Source organism: Misgurnus anguillicaudatus, chromosome 18 (assembly GCF_027580225.2).
Source record: "Misgurnus anguillicaudatus chromosome 18, ASM2758022v2, whole genome shotgun sequence".
Classification (NCBI taxonomy): Eukaryota; Metazoa; Chordata; class Actinopteri; order Cypriniformes; family Cobitidae; genus Misgurnus; species Misgurnus anguillicaudatus.
Genome location: NC_073354.2, coordinates 22,444,078 through 22,471,664, shown reverse-complemented (window position 1 = coordinate 22,471,664; position 27,587 = coordinate 22,444,078). Strand labels below are relative to the sequence as shown.

At 38.3% G+C, this 27,587-nt stretch overlaps 2 protein-coding genes across 3 annotated transcripts; both read right to left on the bottom strand.

Annotated features, from left to right (window-relative positions):
- Positions 1-126: 126 nt before the first annotated feature.
- adam17b (ADAM metallopeptidase domain 17b) lies at positions 127-13,523 on the bottom strand. The gene is made up of 19 exons (XM_073856080.1): positions 13,097-13,523; positions 11,714-11,846; positions 10,758-10,891; positions 10,509-10,597; positions 10,234-10,420; positions 9,667-9,794; positions 9,319-9,405; positions 9,136-9,246; positions 8,780-8,924; positions 8,232-8,323; positions 7,733-7,876; positions 7,445-7,644; positions 6,317-6,420; positions 4,807-4,941; positions 4,596-4,726; positions 4,405-4,482; positions 4,237-4,326; positions 2,969-3,025; positions 127-2,879 (listed from the first exon to the last, which is right to left on the bottom strand). Exons 1-19 carry the CDS (start codon positions 13,182-13,184, stop codon positions 2,502-2,504), a joined length of 2,511 nt encoding a protein of 836 aa, XP_073712181.1. The 5' UTR covers positions 13,185-13,523; the 3' UTR covers positions 127-2,501.
- Positions 13,524-14,178: 655 nt separating this feature from the next.
- ywhaqa (tyrosine 3-monooxygenase/tryptophan 5-monooxygenase activation protein, theta polypeptide a) lies at positions 14,179-27,247 on the bottom strand. Of its 2 annotated transcripts, none has more exons than XM_055185906.2 (6): positions 27,092-27,247; positions 26,006-26,437; positions 19,629-19,752; positions 16,553-16,716; positions 15,311-15,406; positions 14,179-15,182 (listed from the first exon to the last, which is right to left on the bottom strand). In XM_055185906.2, exons 2-6 carry the CDS (start codon positions 26,297-26,299, stop codon positions 15,123-15,125), a joined length of 738 nt encoding a protein of 245 aa, XP_055041881.1. In that variant the 5' UTR covers positions 26,300-26,437; positions 27,092-27,247; the 3' UTR covers positions 14,179-15,122. The 2 variants fall into 2 exon arrangements, with proteins under 2 accessions (XP_055041881.1, XP_055041882.1); XM_055185907.2 differs by lacking the exon at positions 27,092-27,247 and adding an exon at positions 26,727-26,921.
- Between the last annotated feature and the right edge of the window lie 340 nt (positions 27,248-27,587).

Below are 27,587 nucleotides of genomic sequence, written 5' to 3'. Positions count from 1 at the left end.
GGAAAAACAAATACTATGAAAGTCAATAGGTGTTGTTAATCATATTCAGCACCATTTCTACAGTGTAATGGGGAAGCATGAAGCTGTATTATGGATGTTTAACAAGGCAAAAGTATTTGAAACCAGTTTTCAAGGTTAGATCATTTTATTAAAGACATTTCTAACAGGAAACAACACATATTCTTAGTAGTTCAGGTCAGCACAATATTATGTTCACACAATGAACAATCTTGCTGAACTGATGTCTACAGTACATATGAAGAGCTCAGAAGCAAAACCCAGTAGTGGGTCCAACATGTTTTCTTGTAAATTAGCATTTTTATCAGCCTCTTATGTTTAGGTTTATTTATATCACTTTAACCGCGATCAAAAGCTTATAAGTCAGTAATTAAAATGACTTCTTATTTTCACAATTAAAAATATTTCACTGACTTTCACTGCAAAACCCTTTAAGTCCACTTCTAAAAAGTCTCCAGTCATTCTTCACTGTTTTTTTTTTGTTTGTTTGTTTGAATTAAGATTAAAAAGGCTCAAATATTTTATCAATATCCTTAAATATGCTGTAAACCTCCTTTAACCGAGTTCTTGCACCTTGACGTATGTGTGCCATTTTTTTCCCAATTATTCCTTCATGCACTTGGAGGACTTAAAAGGAGGTGCTTAAAAATCAACATAGAAATCAATTTCAAGCAAAAATATTAAATGTACAGACGTTGCACGTGCGTTGCCACGGTTACGCTTCTGGCCCAAAGTTTACTTCTGGTCTGTGCTTGTTTATCAGTCTGTCTAGCAACTAAACTGACCTCTGGAAAACATACCTTGGAAAATGGAAAATAAAAATGTTTTGATTTCCAAAAGACGATGAAAGACCGTGAGCATGGATCACGCTGTGTGGATTTGGCAGCCAGGCAAGAATTTAAGGATCTATAGCTAACACTTTATTTTATACAGTAACATTAGCTCAGTGTGATGGTTAATATGCTTTAGCTATGATTTGAACTCTTTGAATAACTTACTTGTTATTTATTGTGCTTGTTATCAGAAATAATCTACTCTAGAAGTGCTCTGTTGTTACTTATTCTATGCTAAAGTATACCGGAAGTTAAATTCGGTCCACAAAAAAAAAACATTTATGCTGTTGCCGCTGAAACGTCTGCACCGGTCAATATCATTATTCATTTCTGACGCAGATGTCGTTTTTTGCATCTCAACTCTTCATATATTCCCAATGGTTACACAGAAGAAAGTGACTATTTATCCACATACAAAAGACACCGTCAGTCCCTTTTTGAGCCTTACTGTAAAATATAACGTTACAGAACACATGGAAAAAATTACCATTTGAACAAACACAAAGGCACTTTGGTTACAATTCAGCACTTTGTTCAATATCACAACACATTATTTTAGGAGCAGCTGTAAAATACAAATTCTTGCATACAGTCATAAACATTGTAATGCACACAAATATGAGATAAAACCGATTGTCTCTTAAGTTAGCAAGTGACTTTGGTGTTTCACAGAGAAGTATAAAATTCGATCATGTACACCAGCAATACTTTCAATAACTGCTGGTACAACACGTAAGTAACAGTTACACACTGACATTTAAGCACAAGTACAAACAAAAGTGCTTAAGCTAAACTAAACCACTAAAATCTAAAAATATCAAATGCCTCTCCAAATAAGTGCGATTGTCTTTGCAAACCATATAAAGAGCTCAAGGTGATGGTCTACAGAGGATATAAAACATTTGCTGGTGAATGTCAGAGCATATACATGTAAATTATAACAGGTTTCAAGATCTATGAGCATCTATTTGCTCAATCCCTCAAGCAAAAAAGACCTGTAAACATCGAAGATACTGGGTCGTCAGTGTAAAATGAAAATGTATGTCGAATTGTCAATTAAATGAGAAACTAAAAATAAAGGGCAGAACTGGAAAAAGTTTGTGTTGCACAGCAGAATGCAGGTAGAGCTTAATGCTATTTGCTTAAATGCACGGTGACATTAAATGTGTCAGCAGAGAGAAGACAGTCATATAACAGGAAGAGGACAATGTGACATTTTGGTTTAAGAAATCAATACCATTAAAAATATATTCATGGATGAATCCGAACAACAAGACCAAGCACTAAGAAAATAAATAGGGACAAATTTGACTTTAAGCCTTTAACAAATATGGCTGGCTGGACTTTTACATGTAGATAACCCTTTTTAGATCCTGTTTGCTGTGTGTGTAATACAAAATTAACAAACCAAATAGCTAGTCACTGAATCATTTGTTTTATAAAAATCCAGCGTTTTTAAAACATACTGCACTCTGGGAATTTTCAATACTGAAATTGTAAGCATACAATAAACTCCCAATGCTTTCACATTCAGTGCTTGTTCTGCTCAGCTTTGAGCATTCCCAATTATATACTCTAACTCTTCATTCACACGCTCACAATTCTCTTTCCCATTCATTTCTTTCTGTATCATTTTATATAATCCACAGCTCAACATTCAGTCTCCTTACTGTTAGTCCGTGGAAATCTCCTCACCATGAAGGACATTGCATTTTCCCGGTTTTCCGTCAGGTCATCAAACGAGCGCGAGGCGGAGCCGGAGGTAGGAAAGTCCACTACCAGTGCTCGTTCATCAAGGTGGGAATCATAGCTGGGATCTTCTTGGATAGTAGCCATGCGATGGTGATCTATAGCGGGATGAGGACAAAGTGAAGGTGCCGGAGCCACCTGGGAGAGGGAGACAGGTGGAGTGCTGGTCTGCAGAGGGACGGATGCATGAAACCGTGGCATTGCGGAGATGCCCGGGGAAGAAGGTGGTTTGAAGATCCTCACTGAGGCTAAATCCAAACTGCTCAGCAGCTCAGCGTTCTGCACAAGCAAGTGCATACACAAAATCAGGCACTTAAAAAAAAAAAAGGAAAACATTTTCTTTCTTTATGTTCAGTTTTGGTACTTACACTGGGGTAAAAGAGTGACTTTGTGTTCAATTCATACTGCTGGTCAAGTTTCTTATCCTAAATACAAAATGCAACAAACAATTAAATTTAGCATTTTTAGTGAAATCTTTATTAATAGGTAAGCTGTTTCGTCTAGAAGCAACTGACGTCTGTTTTTGTTAGATTTTACATTAGAGCGAGCGATGGATTATGTGTTGCAATAAAGAGAAGGGTCGTATCTTGCAAGCACGTGAATGACCCTCAGTCTCTCTCATTTCAACACCTATTCCCATTTCAAACCTAATCCTCATCACGTGTCTTTGTACAGGATCACCGACAAGCCAGTCTCTCTGTAATCCATCGTCGTTGAAACGCAAAGCACCATTGCAAGTTTGAAAATTTTGTGCATTATGTAACACAATTTCTGTGTTAATTTTAGGCTTGTCGTGCAAACAGACCTGTTGTCTGTGATTCGTTTCACTTAAAGGTGCAGCGTGTACATTTTAACGGCATCCAGTGGTGTGGTTACGAATTGCAACCAACGGCTCAGCCCACTGCTCACCCCTCGCTTTTGAAACGCATAGAGAAGCTACGGTAGCCGCCACTGGAAAAACATGTCATCGTCAGAGACAAAAATGTTTGTCCGTTAAGGGCTTCTGTAGAAACGTGGTGGCACAAAATGGCGACTTCCATGTAAGGGGACACTCGGTGTATGTAGATAAAAACATCTCATTCTAAGGTAATAAAAACATAACGATTCATTATAAAAAGGTCTTTATATACTCATGATAATGAAGTTTTGTATATTATATTGCGTTTCTGTAAAAAGATCCTTCTAAAAATTACACACTGCACCTTTAAGATTCCAGTAAAATTAAAGCAACACTATGTAGTTTCCATGTAAAAATGACTTAAAGCTCCTCCATGTGGTTGAAAAGCACAACAGTGCCTGGTATTAGACACTCTTCTGCAGGCAGGGGGGGGGGCTGTGTGCTCTACCCTCCACCGCCACTTTCAGAGTGTGCTTGTAGCAGCTAGGAGGCTGCTCAGGTTGCAGCAACAGTACAATTTGTCCAGTTAAAAGTTGTTCTATCACTGAAATAATTTTAGAGACATTATTTAAAGGTAAAAAAACTACATAGTGTTGCTTTAAAACTGCCAATTCTTATTTTTTATGTAATGCACAGACTGTAATCATTTTGTGTGAACAACCCTGCTGACTGTAGTACAACTCCAAAAAAATTCTCACAGCAACTTTTAAATGTAAGATGTTTGTGGAGATAACTCACCACACAGTGGACCAGAATACTGAGAGGGATCCAGAAAAGAAGTGAGAAGACCACAACTGAGCCGACAATGTTATCCGCCAAAAACTTCCCTGAGAACACATACCAGATCTTAATTCTCCGACTGGATTTCAAGTTAGCTGAACTGATCATTTATCATCAATAACTCCCAAAAGTATTAATGTCAAGCTTCTCAATGAAATCCCACAATCTCTCAATAACATCCTGAACTTGTTTCATGCATTTGCCCTGGAAGTAGTAAACACAACAAAGCATTTGAATAATTCAAAAAAATTCCTTTGTTCATTTTGCTCGCTCAAAGTCTAGTTAATATATACTGTATAGTCTTTCATAGTACTCACTTCTTCATTACAAAAGCCCACAGTACAGGGTTTGCCTTTGCGAAGAAACAACGGGTTGCCCTTGTCATTAACATAAGGAGAACACACAGTGCTCTTATCCCTACAGCACACCTTACAAGAGTTTTTCGTCTCTGTAGAATGAGATGAATATATTGTGAAAATAAAATGTGTGTTATCTGTAATTACAAATGATACCAGGAGGTTGGTTTACCATTGCAAGCGCATGACTGCAGGTTCAGTACCGCTTCACAGAATGGGATACATTCTCCATTCTGACATTGGCCGTTGTCAACACACACCGTCTTATTAGAGAGGTTCTCTGGAGGAGGGCATTCACTGCTAAATCCTGTTACAGACAGAAGAAGAAACAGTGTCCAGCAATTCAAAGAGCTAAAGAGTAAATCTCACCAAAACATGTAAAGGACATGTATATTTGAAGAGTTTGGTTTCAAAACGCAATAAATCCATTTTGATTCATTTGGGTAAAAATGTGTTTTCTATACCAAGAAAGACAAGATGAAAAACACTATTTTCTACAAACTTTCACAGAGCATCTTTAGGTTATATTAACATTAAAAATTCAATTCCATAATTTGATTTTTTTTAAAGATTTATAAAAAAACTTTTATCCGCAAAATCCATGACAATTTTTTTTCAATATATAAATGTGCATTTATCTTTGCCATGTTATATTCATTTAGTTGACTAGTGGTATATACTGATAAAAAATAAACTTTAATGTCATTCATCAAAACACTTACTTTGTCATATTAAGAACACTGTCATTGCTGCTGTTATACTTCGGACGTCTTCGCTGAACTTTTTTGACAGCGATCAGCTGTAAAATGTTTTGGTTCAAGCAACAGCCGCCATTTTTCCTTTGCCCGAGTGCCTCTTATGTAAATTATTTGATTTCGATGGCTTACGTTTCTTCCCTGCCACAGAAAACCACCACAGGTTTATCAATGCCGTCAAAATTATTATTTTGTTTTTGTTTGTTTGTTGATCACGAAGTACCAAGTAGATGAGGAAAACTAGGATTCTCTGTGTATTTAAAGCAGCGCCTTTATTGTTTACAATGCATGGAATGGTGCGCTGTGATTTGTTGAGTGGATTTATTGCATTGAATTATTGCAAAGATGACAGAATAACACGGCGGATATTGGATTTTGCGTGAAATGAAGAATTGACTTTTTAATTCTGATCTGATACAATACTGATTTTGGCGGTAACTACTTTTATTAAATGCAGTTTATCGCATTTTGAAACCAAACTCTTTATTTTATCCACAAAATTAAAACGTTATATGAGACCCTATATATAAAAAAAATCCATGCTAAAATCGAATTATGTAATTATGACATTAGAAACATCAAAGTGTAATTTTAATAATTTATTTCACTTTAATTTCAATCTTTTACATGAACATGGTCAATATTAAGGTTATATTTTTACAGAATGTTCTTTACCTTATACAGGATGACTTTATATAGAAAACATTAACTGGGTTTTCACAGGCAGGGTCACAAATATTGCACAAACTATAAAATTAAACATTGCGACATTTAGGTAATACTTTTTCCCACAAAATCCTTACCAGACATTTAACTTTTGAAGGGACTTTTTCTAATTCCCATCTTAATAGTGATCCTCTATAAATTTAATTAGCTTGCATTGCTAGTATTATGTGTCTGGCCTTGGGGCTTCGTTTAAAATCTTACCTGTGCAGTAAGATCTGCCTTTGCATGTGGCTTCCATTGGCTCCTGACACACCTTGCCACGCTTCTCAAACTTGCAGCTTTTGCAGCATGCGCTGTTCCTGTCACTAGTACCATAAAAAAAACAGGTTACAGATAGAAACTGACATATTACAAGAAGATCAGCTGTCTTAAGGCCGAAGTATGGTTCATTTCTTACGCATACACAAAGGTCCATCTACAGTCCGTGTGATGTAATATTCTTAATCAGAAGATTGCACACATACTGTATGCGCACCTCCAGATTTTTAAAGTCCTGCGTACATTGTATGTGTAAGTCGTGCATGCGCCTACAATGTAGTATGTAGCTCAGGAGATGTATTGCATTTTGTCACAATGCTCATGCATTAAACGTCTGTATACACGTAAAAGCAAATAAACTACTTTGCAAGGCTGTGTGTTCGTACACATTTAACAACTTCAGGCTTTAAAGAAGCTATTAATTTAAAAATGAACATTTTGTTTTTGATCTTTATGTTTCCATGTAGGGATGCATCGATGTATCTGCCTGGCCAAAAGCAATTTTAGCCGATGATCAGGTCAGATTATATCCTGGCAATCAAAAGAGCCGGAAAAATGCATCAGAACTCATGCTGTGGGATTATTTTGAATTGGGTCACAGTGACAAAGGAACTTGAGTTTGTACGCTTTAGGATTTCATGACATAATTTGAAACAAGAAGTAAAAAGCAAAACTATCAGTATTGTGGATGTCATTCAGCAGATGAAATAAGTAATCGAATATCAGTATCGGCGCATCCCTATCTTCAGGTATATGTAACAAATTGACTGCTAAATAATCCTAAAATAACATAATTTCTCTTCTTAATACATATATAAACCCATTCATATAGATTACTTTAATGATGGTGCTTTTTGGAGCTTGGTCCCTTTGAGTGCGTATAACATAATGCATTACAACATTTTAATATAAAATTATTTGTGTTGTAACCTAAAGAAGGATAAACAAATAAACAAAATATCTGGGATGGCAAGAGGGTGAGTAAATGGGTAATTTTCATATTTGGGGAGCTATTCCTTTAAATTAGTTTGATTGTGTAATCTTTCATAAGGCCACAAGGAGGAGCTTTACCTGCACACCGCTGTGGGTCGCAGCTTGCAGGTTGCGGTGCAGCAGGCGTCATTGTTGAGGTAAAGCAGTCCAGGATCGCATTCCTCCCCTTCCTCCACCCGGGAGTTTCCGCACACATTAATGTTCCTCTCTCTGAAGCAGGTGGAGGCCTTGGACCTCAGCCTCTTTGCTATGGCGATCTTACTACAGTTTGAAAACAACTACAAGAAAGCATAAAAATATTGATTATGTGACGAATGGTAAATAACACTGAACTGAATTTAAAATATGGACACAGCATTAACGTACTTTATTATTGTAGTGGTCGCCGCTCACAGCGATGGGGTACATGACATATTTTCCCCCCTGATCCTCTCCGGGCGCGCACTCATCTGTGTCGTGCACTGCACCAAAGTTGTGACCGAGCTCATGAGTGGTGACCAAGTCTGCTTCCTGTTGGCAAATCATCATAAAAATTACCACAGAGTGAGCAAACTAACAAACAAGAAAATGCATATTTGTATACAGTTTTGGGAAAAAACACATATATACTGAACAAATGCAAAATTATGGTAGCATATCCATGTCATAAGCTGTGACATTAATCTATTCATGATTTATTATGCTCACAGAGTGAGTAAACTAACAAACAGGAAAATTTATATTTGTATACAGTTTTAGGAGCTCAAAATACACTTTACAAAACACATATATACTGAACAAATGGAAAATTATGGTATCACAGCCATGTCATAAGCTGTGACATAAATCTATCCATGATTTCTTATGCACAGGTAGATCCCTTTACCTTGGTTAGAATGGTTTTTCCATAATTTTTGGTGCTGGTTAGTCCAGTGTTCAGGTATACAACCCGGTTTTCATTTCCGGAAGGAGGGCACTCTTCAAATACAACACAACAGAAGTTTTAAAGCAACAGTTCACCAAAATATAAAATTCAACATGACAAAGCTCCAAAAACCACATACATCTATCACTAAAGTAACCCAAATGACACCAGTGGGTTAAGATATGCCTTTTGAAGTAAATCGAGGCATGTATCCATGGCAACATGGTAAATTAAAGAATAATGGCATTGATTTCTTTGATCTAATTGGTTCTCGCATGTCTCGTGACAAGTTGTCATATGTGTGTTTCGTTATGCTTAACCATGTTGAGCCCCATATAAGAACATATCACAACAGCATTTTAACATAAAATTATAATTTTTTTATCTGAAGAAACAAAGTCATATATTTAAAAAGTAAAATATGGAAGTTTTTACATTTGGACCTACTTTATTTAGGTGTGATACACATTTCCATACTATGGCATTATAAAAGAAACATTTTCACTCACTCTCAGAGCAAAGACCACCAGGAAAACCAGACCTAATCGGAGCCACGTAGGCCAGGCCTAATGTGCCTTCATCAAAATCCTGGTATGTGAATAGATGAGCCAAGCACACCTTTGATGCGTTGTCTGCCATGTCGATACTAAATTGCTGTAGGGAGATGACAAAAATGACTACATTTGCATTTGAAAACAATTACTAAATAATAACTTGGCTACTGGCTCTGCCAAATAGGTCACGGGTTGAAATGCGTAATGAAACACAATATAAAATATTATTCACTCTCAAGCATTTTCCACAGCACGTATGACAAATACACCACAAACTCTTGATAATTCAATGGCTCTCTCCAGTTGCTCACCTCCAGAAGCTTCTTGACATCCCAAACATCTTTGTTCTTCACAGGCGTCCCTTTCATGTTAAAGTGTGCATCTCCCGGCTTTACCTGAGTGGGTGCCCTATTAATTATAATCTGAAAGAAATGAATCGATGAATGTTGTTTTCTTGGAATACTTTCTTCAAGGTACCAGGGAATCTCATTTACCTGCTGAATCTGAACTCCATAACCTTTGTATTCCTCATCCCATGATGTATTCCGGTAAATGTCATCCACACGATCAATCAGCTCAATCTAAAAAACAAAAGGTTTATAAAATGGAAGCCTATACAGAACATTAAAGCAGTTGTGTGTTCTTGCCAAATTTGCCCTTTTCTATGAAATTCCTGTGTCGTCTAACAGATTTCTTTGAATGCAATTCATTTTCCTGGCATTACAATTGATCCTCATGTGGGCTGGGCATGAACTGAATTTCTGTAATGAACTGAAAGAAATTTTGATTTAATTGGTTTTGCAATGCATACAATTCAAATGAATAAGGCCTAAGGCGAATACCAGATAGTTCAGGGTGGTGCTCTCCTCCTTACGGCCCATGTGTTTAAAAAAGCGATAGTCTGCCACGAGTAGCAGAGGGCAAGTGTTTTTGCTATGGTCTAGGGTTTGTCTTCTCCCTCTCAAGTGCACTGTGGTGCCAACATGAAAAAAGCAAAAACATATATTACATTATAGCACAATGTCTTAAGATGACTTTATGAAGTTCAGAAAGATATTGATGCCAAAATACAATTGGAGCATCCGTCCTTGATAATCAGTCATGACATGAAGTCTATTCACACCATCAGTCCATTTATTGTGTAGTTAGACTGACTCGAGATAAGCCATTATTCTGTCGGTTCTAATTAATCCGTCATCAATAATGAACAAAAAATGATTCATTTAGCAGGCTGGGCATACTAAAAAACTGCCTAACCTCAAATAAGACTGTGCTTACAATATAGTAGTAGTATGCAATAGTACCAATAGAAGCAATAAATTACCAATTCAGGATGCAATTTTTACAATGGAGTCAATACTGTCTGTCTGGATTTTGGATCTAAAACATTAATTTTGGCTTTATCTTACCATCTTCCTCATAATCTTCATATAGCGTTATGGCTCCCCGCACACTCTCGGGCATCACCTCGCTGGCGTTTGCGTTGACGTAGCCGCACACTTTAGGAGCCGCCAGTCGGGTCACGTTCCTGATGTCTTCCGAACGATATATGAGCAGCCGACCATCCCGAGGGTCTTGGATAAACCTCCACAGGGGCTGTAAAAAGATTAACAATACATTTATTCTTATCGTAAGTGGCATGACATAATTGGTGGATTTAATAGATAGTGGTGATTTACATTACCTCGATGTTATATTCAGCTTCATCAGTTAGGATATGAGCAGAGAAATCCTTGTCACCGATATGTGCCTGTACACGAGAATTCACCTCTCCTGGAAACAGAAGACAAACAGTTTGCATAAAAGTCTGATCTTTTTGCTTTAATAACGATATTTTATACTGGCATGCTGGACTGGGAATATTTACTGACACCAAAAAGTAAGAAAAATGGGTAATGGGTCACAATTTTAAAAGAAGTACAGGTCCAGTTACCAATAACATGACCAGTGAAGAAGTTTTCTCTTTGGACCTCATACGTCTCCTCCGTGCCATCCTCCTTTATAACCACAGCATTAAAGTCATTGGTGAAAAGCTCTGTGTTGGTTGTCAGGTACAATTTAAAATGCCTACAAAATAAATAGCTGACTTTATTAAACATCTGAATGCTATTCTTAGTGATGACAGTGTGCTATGACATCTACAGACAGAAGGACATCACATCACTATGACACATACACGCATGAACACACAAACATGACACATACACACATGAATACACAAACACATCTAGTAAGCATGCAGGGTAAAGCCGTGGTCACACTAGAGCATGCAAGTATTTTGTCGGCGTTGCTGCGAGGAGTGGCCTGGAGCAGCTCATCAATATGATCTTTGGCTTCTGCTTTTCAGTAGAGAAAAAGGTCATGCAGTAAAATGCCGGTTTTTTACTGGTCACAATGCTCTATGTTATACGAATTCACAGGGTCAGAGTTCACCAGACTTGAACTTTCCTTCGCAGCGACCTGCGAAATATTGTCTGCGTCATCTAAGGCATCAAGGCACATCTGAATCCATTGTTTGCTTTACTTCCTGTCTCCTGTCTTCATCATCTTTTCCCACATATCTATGCATGTTTGGGTGCAGGGAATGTAATTGGTCGAGCCTGGTCGAGTTTGAAAGAATAAGATGGGACCAAGAAAGCGTCTGGAGTACAAATTTAGTGTAAATAAAGATATATTTTCACTTTTTACATCTTTTGATTGCATTTCTAGCAAAAAATTATTATTGTAGTTTTCAAATAAGAGATTAGTTTTCACAAAGGTGCTCTCTAGGTTTCGGATGCAGCCATCATCGCACAAGCTTGCATTTCCGTCTGACACATTCACATGAGTACCGATGGAAGTCAATGGAACGAAAAGTCTAGTGTGACCGTGCCTTTAATATGTATTCACCTCTGTAATGCAGTAAAACTGAGTAGCCTCTCTGCATGTGTATGCAACTGGACATCTCTCTTGCGAACTGAATGCTGTTCAAGACCGGACAGCTGAAGGACATCAAAGTCTGACAGCATTGAGCTGAGCTGGTCTGAAAAAGTAACAGCGAACATCTTTATTTGTGTTAAAGTTTTTCACCATTTCCTCATGCTTTTCCAAACCCATGTTTATTTTTATTTATGGTGAATGAATGACATATTTGTGTTCCTGTAGCTCAGGTGGTAGCAGGTTGAGCTAGCAGGGCAAAGGTCATGGGTTCGATTCCCAGGAAACACATGTACTTTTAAAATGTGCCTTGTAATGCACTGTTCATGCACATTTTCAGGTGAACGAACCCTTTAAAGAAAAACACCACAGTTTTTCAATATTTTACTATGTTCTTACCTCAACTTAGACGAATTTATACATAGCATCTTTTTTCAATGCGTGCACTTTTAATCTTTGTACAGCGTCAGCGCCTCGTGAATGTGTTAGCATTTAGCCTAGCCCCATTAATTCCTATGGCTCCAAACAGGGATGAATTTAGAAGCCACCAAACACTTCCATGTTTTCCCTATTTAAAGACTGTTACATGAGTAGTTACACAAGCAAGTATGGTGGCACAAAATAAAACTTTTGTTTGGAGCCATAGGAATGAATGGGGCTAGGCTAAATGCTAACACATTTACGAGGCGCTATACAAAGATTAAAAGTGCACGCATTTGAAAAAGATAGTTACGTATTAATTCATCTAAGTTGAGATAAGAACATAGTTAAATACTGAAAAACTGTGGTGTTTTCCTTTAAAGAGTAACAGTTATAACATAAGACACCAATGTAAGAAACTCATGACCCAAGTTAAACACTATGTTTACATTTATGCATTTGACAGACGCTTAATCAAAGTGTTTTACTGTGCTTTTAAACTACACAACTTTTTATCAATATGTGTGTTTCATGGGAATCAAACCACTGACCTTTTTAGAGTTGCTAACGCAATGCTCTACCAATTCAACTACTAAATTTATAAAAGATTGTTTTGTTTGAAATCTAAAATTAATTTATTCTTGTATACCACAAACAACAGCTGTCACTAAAATAAATACTATTTTCGAGGGAAATGTTAACTGTAAGGGAAATATTTCCTTTCAATGTAAACTTTCTCAAGTAAACTTATCTGTTCAGACTTTATTCAAATCTACTGTACATTTAAGACAAGTGAAGTTACAAGTTGCAGAACAGTAACGCATTTAAAAGCAGGCAGAGGTTATCATAACTCAATTGAAACAATGTCATTTTTATTCAAATGTATCCCCAATGTTTTAAAACTATTCCCATTACAGTAAGTACAGCGCAACTTACCGTACTCGTCGTCCAGGACATCTCTAATGAATCTCCTTGAACCCTCCGCCAGCAGTAAAGACGCCAGAAAGAAAACAACGCGTTTCATAGCGAGCAGGATGACGCTAATACAGTATACAGTACTTCATATGAACATTTAATCCCGTGGATTATCAATCTGTTTGATACCAACATCTGGACATGACCGACCAAGTATGTACGCTCACAGCTGGCTGGATAAAACAAAGCGAAAAAGTATCAATGAAGTGAACGTGTGAGAATAATATACGCTCACGTTAATGCGTTCTCGTCCATATCGCTTGACGTTAAAAAGAAAATATTCACTCAAAACAAAGCATGCCATAAGGCGTGTTCGTTTTCACGAGGCGCTGCGCAAATCGATTGGGTTATGACATCGAGTACCGCGAGAACGATTTCCAAAGAATGACTCTCGCGGTACTTTGATGTCATACTCCGATCGGTTTGCACAGCACCGCATGAAGTCGCGAAACACCCGGAAGTATTTAATGTGGATATTGAATGTTCAGATTTCTGTATCTGCGCGAGTTGACCGAGATTAGGAAGTCACATTTAACTTTACCTAAAGATTGTGTTAAACACCGAACTAAAGGGAAAGTGATATGAAATTCAATACACGTTGAGTTTAAATGGCTTTCGGTTTGATCAAGTATCTGTTACGTAAAGGAATAAACTCTCGAGGTACGTCTCACAAGATACAGAGCTGTCTATGGAGACAGCAGTTTGGACATTAGGGAGGCGTGAGCGTACTTCTAGGTAGGGTGCACAGAAGATTTTAGAACACAACCCACCGGACTATTTTTAAATCCTTACATCATCCTTCAGTTCGGCGTCTGAAGGTTTATTTAAATCACAAGCAAATGTTCGTGAATTTTTACTTATGGAGTTGTAAATAACTAAAGGTGCAACATTCTGATTACATTTCCTTTTAAACTACGTGAATATTTTAATGCATTTCACATTTAAGGTGTTTTTAATAAAACTGTATGTAAAACAACTATTAATAAAAATAAAAAATACACCCACAAATGAAATCTGAGAACAATACAATATCAGACAAAATGTATGGTTTATAAAATGGTTATTTAATTCTGGTTACATAGCCGTTATGTAGGGTTTATACATTTTCACAAGGCTTTGGGGAGAGGTAAAGGACTACAGTGAATGATTAGCAAAAACACAACAGTGGTCCAAATAACTACAGACATCACTTGACAAATCAAACATCCTCTCAACATGTGCATAAACCTGCAATGAAAAGTACTTAACCAAACGTATGCAGTATTGGTTCTCATTCCAGTGTATATTGAAATATGGGCATGCATGGTATTTTTATAGATAATTTTTTGTACCATCATGAGCCATCGCAAGGTAACACGTTAAAGTGAAAACCATAACCAGGCAGGAGTGTTTTGTTACCTTCATGTATCTGTGGTCTATGAAAGTGCATACTTGGCTGATTTGGTGAGACAACATCTTTCCTGCGATCAATACTAAAGTAAAGGCCCATTTCAAGCCAACACTATGACGATTCAACAAACGTTTATCTCTTTCAAGTGTATGTTGATCTCCCTAAAATGATGGCAGGTGATATAGGACAAGAACTAGCCATGCTTGATACGAAACGCTTTGCATTTTGTGACTGAATCTTCCAATGCTTTAGATTACACCATAATATACACACTAGTCGCTTTGTCACAATTAAAGGACAATCGATTTTATGTGAGGCTAATACTTTTCTACAGCAGACACTGCACATAAAGAAGGCCAAAGGACAAAAACACAAAACCAAGAAATGGAGATGTACTTTAACTTAATATTTACTTTCATTACAACCACAAGCCACGTGGTGGAAAAAAACTGATTGGAATTCCCACACTTACAGCTCATCGGTATGATCATGGGCTTACATGGCTAGAATAATCATAAGTGACACAATAAGGAATGAAGAAGTGTAAAAAGTTGTCATTTTCCAGGATTCTTTAATCTGTGAAGATTATGTGAGCTCTTAGTTTTCTCCTCCATCTCCACCATCACCCTCATCTGCAGCGGTGTCAGAGGTCCATAACTAATGGGGGAGGAAAATGAGAAAAAGACATGCTTGAACATGAATAGATGTTCAATCTCAAACCTGATTAAGTAAATTTCAATACTGTAATGTGTTTTTTTGTAGTTCAGTATGGATCTGGAACTCACTGTGAGGTTGTCTCTGAGCAGCTGCATGATAAGTGTGCTGTCTTTATACGAGTCTTCGTTCAGTGTATCCAGCTCTGCAATGGCTTCGTCAAACGCCTGCGAGCAGAAGGCAGCAATAAGTTAGAGGTATGTGGAGATATGTGAAGAAACCACAAGAGTCAAGCTTTTGGCATGCAAACTACGTGCCTGGTGATATTTAAAGCTTGAGGAAAAGTTACAAGTCCTCAAAGACATATTCTTTTGGAATTTCCCCTTGACAGATGTAACAAACAGGATTTAACTTGATTTAAAGGTGAAGTGTGCCAGCACCAAAGACAATTTTCAAATTGTTTTCATGTTTGCCTTTACCAAAGCTTACATCTTCCATTGTTTGGACAACAAGTCAGTTCTTTAATAAGAAGCTTATTACATTTTACATGCAAAACTTATGCTACTGGTAGCAGTAATATCATACAGGTCTTTAAAGGGACACAGCACTTTTTTTTGAAAATATGCCAATTTTCCAGCTACCCTAGAGTTAAACATTTGATTTTTACAGTTTTGGAATCCATTCAGCTGATCTCCGGGTCTGGTGGTACCACTTTTAGCATAGTTTAGCATAATCCATTGAAACTGATTAGACCATTAGCATCGCGCAAAAAATAACGAAAGAGTTTCAATATTTTTCTTGTTTAAAACTCGACTCTTCTGTAGTTACATTGTGTACTAAGACCGATGGAAAATTAAAAGTTGCGATTTTCTTAGCCGATATGGCTAGGAACTATACTCTCATTCTGGCGTAATAATCAAGGACTTTGCTGCTGTAACATGACTGCAGCAGGCGCAATGATATGACGCAGCACCTGAAAACAGTCCCCTGCTAATGAAAGTAACCAAGGGGACTATTTTCAGGCAGTGTGTAATATCACTACGTAACTACAGGAGAGTCAAGTTTTAAATAGGAAAAATTTCAAAACTCTCTGGTTATTGTTTAGCGTGATGCTAATTGACTTATCAGATTCAATGGATTATGCTAAGCTATGCTAAATGTGGTACCGCCAGACCCAGAGATCAGCTGAATGGATTCAAAAACTTAAATGTTTAACTCTAGGGGAGCTGGAAAATGAGAATTAAAAAAAAAAAAGTGGGGTGTCCCTTTAAGGCACAAGATAGGTTTGATATCATGCACTGAAATATTTACAGTGATTTAACCAATGGAGTTTAGCAAGCAACAGAGTGCTGGGTCATCTTAAAAAAACTCACTTGTTTAGCCAGAGCGCAAGCCTGCTCAGGAGAGTTGAGGATCTCATAGTAAAAGACGGAAAAGTTGAGAGCCAGGCCCAGACGGATGGGGTGTGTGGGCTGCATCTCCTTCTTACTGATGTCAAACGCATCTTGGTAGGCTCCTTGAGAGTTGGTTATTGTCTCTGTGGGAAAACACAAAATATGAAATATTACATCACACAATAATTGTGATGGAACAACACCATGCAAAAATGATAACTGGCTCCTTATGGGGTTTGGAATTTAGACCTGTTGATCCTTTCACTAGTGAATTTCACTCTGGCTGATTCTTATATCCCAATCTACTATGTGCATTTCTCTAGATTTATTTTGCTGCTGTACATATTACCTAAGGGGTACTGTAATGGTATTTTGTAGGGATGCACCGAATGTTCGGCAACTGAAATTATTTGGCAGAAAATCGTAAAAACGAATTTTCGGTGTTCGGCCGAACAACAACAAAGGCGGGATAAATTTTACCGAATAATGAGGTATTTGATGACGCGATCAAATAGCAACCAATGCAGAGTGAGAGCCGTGCAAATGCAGCAAACATGTTGGTAAGCTGGTAAGTCAAGAAAGATGTGAAAACAAACAGCACTACAAATTTATAATTTAAAATCAAGACATCCTGAACACCATGCAGCGTATGAGAAAGACACGGTGGTGACGATCCTTTGTATTTGTCAGCTGAATGCACAAGCACGAAGAACGAGAGCCTTTAGCTCTTCATCTCATGTCATAGAACGACGAAGAGCGTCCGCACTCCGCAGTATGTAATGAAATCTTCCTAGAACCAGTAAAGTCTTACAATGACAAACTCACTATTTATATTAAACGAGAAATAAAACGTTTATTAACAAAAGCTTTTTGTTAGACCGCTTGTTGAGCCTGTGTCATCTCCTGTCAAACTTGCCACTGTCTTCCTTTCGTCCGCTGCACAACATAAAGTGCTGCATAAAAGCGTCATTGCAAATTTCTTAAAGCTCCACTGTGTAGGATCTACTCGCATCAAGCGGTGAAATTCTATATGACAACCAACTGAATATTACTTTCTCCAATATTGACTTTGGTCTTGATGTTTTTCCTGTCGCGTTGTTGTTTTAAATCCCCGTTTCGCTTCCTTGGCGACGTGTTTTAATGTCGTCGAGAATAGTTCTTCAACAGGCTTTCAAATCTGCCTCAAATCAAAGCATTAGATCGCGGGATCATCACGGTGTGCAGCTGTTGTAAAATCCGAAGGATTCAGTCTGCACAGGTCACATATCTGGGCTGCATACGTCATCAAGCCTGGTTTATTTAAATTAACTGAGCATTACATTCGCAAGTCATAAGCATATTACGTCAATTTACAATTAACTAGAATAATTGTCAGCTTTATAATTAATATTCTGAAATAAGACCGTCTTGATGACGTTTACCACCTACACATGCAAACTCCGGAGGCTTCAGCTAGCGGCCAGCGTGAGTCTGAAAGCGCGAAAGGCGGAGCGTGAATTTCAGGAATGTCCCTCGTTGGCGAATGTATTTGAAAGATGGAGGACCAACATGGATGCGCCAGTCGAGCGACTCGACCGTATGTATTTTAAATAGTAGATTCTACACTTACGAGAATACTTTAATTAGTGGGTGGAAGTAATTACACATGAATGAGCACATACTTTTGAAAGAAAACATGGGTTTTTGCTAAGAATGAACTCAAAAAAGTACACAGTGGAGCTTTAAGGCAGAGTAATGAATAGGTTACTTGCATTTTGTGCAGGAATAGAAGATCGGATTAATATCCGTTTAGCCAAGACTCATTTATGTGGTTGAATGTAAAATGGAACAGCTATAAAAGTCAGATAAGTGACCAGGTATAAAAGGCCCTAAATGACATCTGGAATATTAAAAAGAAGGTTTATTGTTAAATAATTTGAAATAAATATAGTAAAAAGGACATTCTGAAAATGTAACTTGTGCAATGGTGGAAAATAATTAGGAAAATGAAAAAAAAATGTGTTCGGCTTTGGCCAAGAATTTTCCTTTTGGTGCATCCCTAGTATTTTGTACAAACATCTATTCAGTGATTGCTTTTCGGCCTTTCTGAGGAAACAGGTTTTTAAAGAACCATGCAGGGTTTATTACATGATCAATTACAGAAAGCAAGAAAGTAATTTAAAACAATATGCAATTATGACTCAGAAAAGATGCAATGAGCGAAAATCCCTTAAGATCTTTGACTAAATGTGGAGATGTTCCACTGACACAGATTATTCAGATTGATATCTGCCGATACGTTTGGTGGTTATATTAACTTGCATTAACTACATTTTAAAGATTACATTTTCTAAATGTTATTCATACAATGACTATAAAGATTGAACATCAAATTTGTGATGTTTCTTTATATTTTCTATACACAGAGCTCAATTCATTGGATTTTCCTGTTGTCTTTTACTTGACAGGACATATCAGCCATGACCATTGGCTGTTTTTAAACTATTGCTCGATAGTGTGAAAAATAGCTTTTAACGACTGATACTGATTATTGGACGACATATCAGTGCATCTCTTAACTAAATATTAAGTGTTGGAACATACTTTCTCAGCATGAAATGTTTGTGAACTTTTTTATTGTTATTAGGTTTTGTTAAAGCTGGAAAAAGCTGTCATTTTAGGTTATTAAAAAAATCTCCCTAAACCAAATTCTAAACTGGGTCTCCATGACATGTTTTAAACCAGTTATCAGCCAGAGGAAGAATAAGGCCCAGATAAGATACGCTCCCAAAAAAGCAGCAAATTCAATGAGGGTGTAAAAAGCTCCCAATGCAACCACATACTCTGTATCCAAATCATTCATCCTGAATATGCATTACATCCACGGGCCTAATTTTGCCTAAAGCAAAGAACAAACTGTGTCACAAACAAGATTTACATAATTCACATCTGATGTCTGGGATGGAAAATGTTTGCTTAATGTAAAGCAACCCAGACCATGACAGCATTACTGAAATTAAACAGGCATGCACTCGCACACACCCCTTTCCTCTAAAACAAAAATGCAGACACTTACCCTTCCTGTCGTCTCCTGAGGCGACCTCAGCAAGATATCTGAAGTAGTCACCCTTCATCTTTAAATAGAAGACTTTGCTCTCTGCATTTGTAGAGTTCTCAATCAAATATTTGCTCAGTAGTCCCTAAGGGTGGAGAAAGAGAGGAAGTGTTATAATTGTATTAATCTACTTTAAACACACTGTTTATAAAGGCAGCGCATTATGAGATTGTAAACTTTATTGATTTAACAAAGGGCAAATATTTTATATAGGGCATTCACCGCTTTTATTCCAGTTAAGTGTAAACTGATATTATGCATCACCCCCAGTTTACCACACTCTGGGGGTTGGCGGTTATGGGTCTCTCTTAGACAAAACCGTGCAAAGACACATAAACAAGAGAAGAGTGCAGACTTCCTGTGTGACAACCTCAGTCTCTTATTTCTTCTGTGCATTTACTGTGCCAACCCTGTGCTGTGTGTAAAAACTCTCTTTAAAGATACAAGGAATAAAGAACTGACATTACTGTGTTTAATTAACATCATTTGCTTCTTCTGATGTCCAATTTAACCGATACACCAACACAGAGGACAAGACAACAAGCTTGGGTACTGCAAAGTGACAACACAGACAATGATGTGTGGCCAGAACATAAAAGCATTCGTCAGCATAAGCAATAAATATGAAATGTTACAACATCCATGAAGCAGGAACCATAAATTACAGCTTTCTGGACATCTTCCAGATGTTTACCAAGCACAAAACATTTGCAATCTGAGTAAATTGAAAGTTGATCCGCTGAAAGGTTGAGTGCTGTGGAAAAAATTATGACGTTTCAGATAAAAAAAAGTAGGTAAACGCATTTTTAAAGCAAACAGACCTCAGCAACACAACATGCCTAACCACTGTAACCTCTATGAAAGAGATGCAGCTCCATTTACAATTACACAGATTCTCCAAAGCAGGCCTCATGCTATCTTATTCAGCCTCCCAAAAAACTAATGCACTGCCAGTTTAGGATCTTCTAATGTAAGTTTAAGTACTCTTAACATCGGTTTTTGCCTGCTACTAACTATAACTACAGTTAAAGGCCAAATTTCAGAAAAAGCAAGCCTGACATTTGAACCCAACTCAACATAATGACATACAATGTCTGCTGATAATAAGCCCAGCTGTGTGTCTTTAAATGAAAGTGTCTCTGAAACAAAGCCAGGCATCACCCTATTAAAACATACAGCTGGTTACATCTCATGAAAAGAAACTCAACAGGATCTGATAATGAAAGACAATTTATGCGGCCAAATGTTTTGGAGTACACTTCAGTCCAATAGCAATGAGGTAAAGCATTAAGCCTGCATCCCTGTGAAGTGGCTGAGAGAAAACAGACAGTGACATTTTAAATGAAGCTCTATGAGGTCGATGCATCTTTATAACACTTTTAACACGTAGATTACGGAAAATACACAAAAAACTTCTATTATTCACACCCATACCATAAAGATCCCATAAAATACATGCAATATTATAGGTATATTGTATTTGTAATTGTGCGCTTGATGGATTTCATTCGCAGCATCTTAAAGGGACACTCCACTTTTTTGGAAAATAGGATTTTTTCCAGCTCCCCTAGAGCCAAACAACTGAGTTCCACCGTTCAGGAATCCATTCAGACAATCACCGGGTCTTGCCGTACCACTTTTAGCGTAGCTTAGCATAATCCATTGAATCTGATTAGACCATTATTACGGTGCTCAAAAATGACCAAAGAGTTGATATTTTTGCTATGGGATAATATTACAATGATATACGCAGTGCCCGAAAATAGTCCCCAGCGATTGAACATTACCAAGGGGACTACTTTCGGGCGTTGCTTAATATCATTGCGCCGGCTGCACCCATGGTACGGCAACAAAGTCCTTGATTATTACGACAGAAAGAGAGTATAGTTCCTGGCCATATTGGCCTAGAAAATCGCAACTTTTTCCTTTGTTCTTAGTACACAATGTAACAACAGAGGAGTCAAGTTTTAAATAGGAAAAATATCAAACTCTTTGGTCATTTTTGAGCCCGATGCTAATGGTCTAATCAGATTCTATGGATCATGCTAAGCTATGCTAAAAGTGGCACCGCCAGACCCGGAGATCAGCTGAATGGACCCCAAAACGGCAAAACCCAAATGCTCCACTCCAGGAGAGCTGGATATTTTCAAAAAAGTGGAGTGTCCCTTTAAGTTTGTCCTCTCCATGACACGCTCTTTACGAAATTGGTTCTGCCTTTGTTCACACAGAACGCGTTACGGAATCGTTATTGCAATGTTGGTTGGTTTACGTTAACACAAAAGGCATACTGGCAATTTTGTGGGTTTTTCTGAGGATCAATATTCTGTGTGAATGGGGTTCAAGAAAGATCAAATAACTAGCATGACAATAATCTGCAGCTTGGTTATATTATGGTTGCTTGTATGATGGTTATGGCATAGGTTGGTGGCAACTCAACCAGCAACCCTCTGTTTACCGGCCCATAGGTTTTCACAATGTCACACCAACCAGTAAATAAAAATAGGCCATTGGCACCCAAATACAATTATAATTATGCAACTCAACCACGTGATACAGGCCTCACCTCTTCTGCATATAAAACCAGATCTCTACCATTGAAGCACTCTCATACAAGTCTCTGATGTAGTAGTCACCATTCAGACAATGAGAGGCTTTATAGAGACATGCCCTTTATACTTTACTCGAATAGATAACCTCCCTGTGTGTCAGTGGACCCTGACCTTCTATTCTTTATCAACTCACCTATTCATGTTTAGCAGGAAACCAGCTCTTTTAATGCCCTTCCTCTCTTTTTCTTCAGCATGAGGAGATGCTGAGAAACGGTGATGGAGATGATGTGCATGTCCATATCCTGTCAACTGGTGCAACACTATATGTTCCCTGCCCCCTTCAGGATGGCCCCTTGGGTTAAAGATACCTTTCCTTACGGGATTAGTTGTATTATCACAATAGTCTTGTTTAAAAACAGCACACTACAACAATTTGCGGTGGGATAATGGGCACATGTTAAATGCTATTTTTAGTATTTGAGGTCACTTTTTTTCTAACCAAATGATTATATAATGATCATTCTGTGGCATGAGACAAGCTGGCTTTTTTTAGACCTCACGTGAGAGACAATTATGCAAGAATGTTTTTTCCAGATATGACAACTGTTATTAATCATCTTGATCTCATGATTAGCATTATTGTTTTGCGTAAATCAAAAAAAGAACAGTATTTTCCATACAGTTAAGATTCTTTAACTCTTCTGCTTTTTAAAAAAGTATATATATTTGAATAATTTGGTACTCATTGTCATGGATCAAGATGTTGTAGGCCATAACAATATAATAATATTTTCTGTAAAGAGTTTATTATATAGCTGAAAATCGTGATTTTTATACTTGATCTCTCATTCATACTAGTGTTGGACGATATGCCCCATCTTGAGATCGATGATACACGATATATTGAGGGGCAGGGCAGTAGTTTACTCATTTATTAAACTACTGCCCACTACTTTACTTATGAAAAGTCACTTAATTGTAGGGCTAAAAAATAGATTTTTCGATTAATCTTTTTTTACGTGGTCCATTCAAAATCGATTCTCAAAGAGCAGAATCGTTTTTTCTTTCATATTTATTTCCGCAAACATTTAACGTAAGATTAACATTAATCTAATTACTAGTCTTCTTCACTAGATGTCACCCTCTTTTTTGCCTTGCGGGATGTTACCAAGTGAGTGGTGAGTCTGTCATTCATTTATTCAGTGCTTAAAATGGAAGTTTCAGGTGCTTCATCGACATTGATGCCACCTTCACATAAACTGTCAGGAGGTATGGAAGCATTTTAGATTTCGCAAGCAAGACGACAACTATAGTGTTGTGGCTTTTAATTTCTTTTAATTAATTACCCACTTGTAAACTGCTGTTACAAACTGCTGTTAAACTACTATATTAATATAGTATTTGTATTAAATCTATATTCATTGAGTTGAATCGAAAATTGAATCGAATCGATTTGATAGCTTGTGAATCGAATCCGAATCAATCTGGATTCAAGTCCGAGCAAGAGTCCAAGGCACGCGCATTCAGGTCTGAAGAAGAGTCCAAGACGCGCGCATTGAGTTCCGAAGAAGAGTCCAAGACGTGCACATTGAGGTCCGAAGAAGAGTCCAAGACGCGCGCATTGAGGTCCGAAGAAGAGTCCAAGACGCGCGCATTCAGGTCCGAAGAAGAGTCCAAGACGCGCACATTCAGGTCCGAGCAAGTCCAAGGCGCGCGCATTCAGGTCCGAGCACGTCCAAGGTGCGCGCATTCAGGTCCGAGCAAGAGTCCAAGACGCGCACTTTGAGTCCACGTGTATGTGAGAAGAAATCTGTGCGCATTACAAGCTCTCTCACGCAAAGTAAAGCCTACAAACCCTCTCATGCGAGGAAAAGCATGCAATGCGCATGGTAATGTGAAACTATGATGATAATAATAATAATAACTATCGCCAACTATCGTCATGAAAGATCGCTATTAGCGATATGTCTAACTATCGTTGATACAGGATACTATCGTCTATCGCACAAACCTAATTCACACAGCGCTTTGGTCCCAGAAAATTTCCATAAAATAGTCAGAGGCTTCTGTGTAAACACAAACACGTCCCGTAAATGTTCAGGGGCCGCTCCTATAAAGAGGACCTAGCAACACTGCTGTAACATTCACAGAATGCTGTGTGAACAAGATGCAGAAACAATGCCGTAAGGGGCGTGCCATAGAGTAGACACGCATGTGATCGCAACCAGAAGTTATGGTTCAGCTCTTTGACCCAGGGAATTAAACGCAGATCAACATTCACAACAAACAAAAAAAATAACTGCAAACTGGACTGAAGCAGAGATGAGGGAGCTTGTCACTATCCACGTTGAAGCTGAGATCAGACACTGACTTGGGTGGGCCGCCCAGGTATATTAACAAGCGCCCAAGTATATCTGGCATCAAATTGTGTCTTTTTTTGTTCCTCCATGATAATGCCACTCTTTAATAATGACATTTTGCTTGCTTGTATCCTTTCATGTTTTTAAACTACAGCAGAGTTTTGTCATTAGTGGTCTTCAGGGAGGACGCGGGACCCGTACGGTTCCGAGATTATATTTTAAATGGTCAGTCAGGCCCGGGTTGGTTCTAGTTTAATTACTTTGGGTCGGAAGTCTGATTAATATTGTGTGTAAAACCCGAGTCGATCTGAGAACGGCCGTGAGCGTTTACCGCACTAAAGCTTGTGTGCAGTTTCAGTTTGCTTCCGGTTTCTGTGGCGATAACAACAAAAATTGCACAAATTCAGTTTGTGCCTCAAAGACTTCAGAAGACTTGGATATAGCGCACAAATTGCATGGACTATTTTTATGGTTCATTATTGTACCATTGCACTACAAATTTCACAATATGGGAAAGGACAGCTAGGATCATATTTTGTAAATGAAACAATACAGAAAAAATTCAAACAGCTAAAGAACAAAACCAATCAGAGGACCACTTTGTTATGGTAAAGACAGAGCTACTGAATTATTTGCTTCTTTTAAGCTGGTTTAACTGACAAATCTTGGTAATATTAAGCACAGCTTGACTTCTGATTCAGAACTGCATTCATTCACTGCATCTTCTTTTAATAATCTGGCATGAATGGTCTTGTCTCTCTGCTGCTGAATAATTTCACCAAGTTTGATAAGGGTGACAAAGAGATGACTGGGCTACTAGGGGAGTGACAGTGGGAATCCAATACTGATGACACAGAACCCAATCGCCCCAGCCTGTGGGAGGAGAGAGAGAGATGCTGTACTTCTGCCTGCAATACATATCGATTGTGTGAAGCTGAAGGCTTAGTTGTCTTTCTCTGCACCACTGCTCGGGGAATCAATTCTCTAATAGTCCCACAAGAGCCTCTTACAATAAGAGGACTGGGATGAGGTGCCAAGCTATACACTGGAACACTGTATGTGGTTGTTTTCCTCTCCAAGCTTCACGGCACTATGCCACAGTCATTTTGAGAAGAATACTAATCTTTCTGATACAATGAGGTTGATGGGTACATAACCACTGGGTTTAATGCTTGTCTGTCATGTGCTGGTGTTATGACAGCTACTAAAAGTACACGCTCCTCATCATCGCTATTCCCGAAAGGCCTTCATCTGAAGATCTTTATATAAGCATCTATGTGCATACAATCATAATTTTTAGCCAGTACTGTAGTATAGAAAAATACAGATGCAATATATAGCATGGTCAGTCATTCTATAGCAGTATATTACCCTTTATATAGAAGCAGTAAGTGTACAAAGACAAGGATGTTTTCCACCATTGACTTACCAACACCTCGTTGCAAATATCGCGTAATTCGCCCTCCACTTTCTCCCTGTATTCCTTCACCATCTGAAGCTTCTTTTCGTTGCCCTCGGTTTTCTGTTCGATACTCGAGATGACCCTCCAGGCCGACCTCCGCGCTCCGACCACGTTCTTGTAGGCGACAGACAGGAGGTTTCTCTCCTCGTTGGTGAGCTCAGCTCCCTGCTCCGTCACCTCCTTCATGGAGGAAGCCATGTCATCATATCGCTCGGCCTGCTCCGCCAGCTTGGCTTTCTGAATGAGCTCCGTTTTATCCATGATTCAAACACACAATAAAAGCGTTTCAACGCTGGGAAACGGCTAGTCCTACCAAGAGGGGAGGGAGAAAATGTGCGTAAAGGGAAAGGGAGGAAGCTTGCTGCCCAAAGCAGTGAGGGTGAAGTGATCCAGAAGCACCTGAGGATAAAACAAAAAATGTGGCATTCACGACAGAAAGCATGCAATGACAGGAAATGCGAGAATTATGACAGTGTTCAGCAATGACATAGCCAACGAGGAATTCTTAATTAATTAATTGTGTAAACCGTTTTAGAAAGTATTTTACATTACTGTTTTAAGGCAATATGCAAAAGATTATGAAATTAAAGAAAATAATAATCACGTGGAATAGCCCACTGTCCTATTAAACTCTGTGTGTGGGCTTATCATCAGATATAAGCGTTAACTGTTACTCGTTTCTACTGACCATATAACGTATTACCAGCTCGCCGAGGGTTAGCCTGCTACTTCTGGACTACAACGAGTGCCACAACCCCCTGTCACTGGCTGTTCAAGGTTCGGGCAGATACGTTTTGCTAACCTTTTTATGGTTTACAGTTTAAGTAAATTACCGACCGTTGCATCCCAATGGGAAATGACGGCTCGTTCACCTGGTAGCGCGTGCGACTGATTTGGTTAGCTTCTGACAGCTAACGACTCTCTCCCGTCTGACAGGGCTTTTACTTTAATCAAAATAACGCCGCGAAAGCTAAAATCAAACATTATCATAATCAATAAACGAATGCAGTGTGAACCAACGTAAGATAGTAAAAAAGAAACGGCTTTTCCCACCTTGAAGAGCGGTACCAATCAGCTACTCCGCAAAAGCTATATCCGCTTCGGGTTGGAGGGAGAAAAGATTCGCCTTCGTCTCAACCGAACCTGGGAGAGGGGCGTGGTTTCATAAACACAAATCCAATCAGAGTTTAGATGTTGAATTTTTACTACGGTCAGTCAAACAATATTGACCAATAGTTAATGAGAATGGACAATAAAGGCGGGGTGTGAGGAGGGACAATCTCTCTGGCCACTGAGGCCATGGGATTTACGCCAAATAGGACAAGCGTGAGGACGTCATCATTGCCACGGACACTCCCCCCTTTTAATTCTTCTTGTGCACGCAGCGGGCGTGGTTGGAGTGCGATTTTTAAACAGTGAAAAATGTATTATGTGCAAATGTTTAAAATTGGTAGGGAGTCAGCGTTGCTCCAAGAAGTTAACTGTGTAGTGTTGCAACCTAGAAATGACATGCTCAGGAGCTTGATGTTGAAACACTATTCTTTTTGAA

Coding starts and splice junctions, on each gene's coding strand:
- adam17b (XM_073856080.1), bottom strand. CDS start 13,184: ATGAAACGCGTTGTTTTCTTTCTGGCGTCTTTACTGCTGGCGGAGGGT. Junction 9,406..9,666: donor GCACCACCCTGAACTATCTG/GTATTCGCCTTA, acceptor TTTGTTTTTTAG/ATTGAGCTGATTGATCGTGT. Junction 4,942..6,316: donor AGGCAGATCTTACTGCACAG/GTAAGATTTTAA, acceptor TGTCTGTAACAG/GATTTAGCAGTGAATGCCCT.
- ywhaqa (XM_055185906.2), bottom strand. CDS start 26,299: ATGGATAAAACGGAGCTCATTCAGAAAGCCAAGCTGGCGGAGCAGGCC. Junction 16,717..19,628: donor CTCAGGAGACGACAGGAAGG/GTAAGTGTCTGC, acceptor GTTTTCCCACAG/AGACAATAACCAACTCTCAA. Junction 15,407..16,552: donor CTTGCGCTCTGGCTAAACAA/GTGAGTTTTTTT, acceptor TTCTGCTCGCAG/GCGTTTGACGAAGCCATTGC.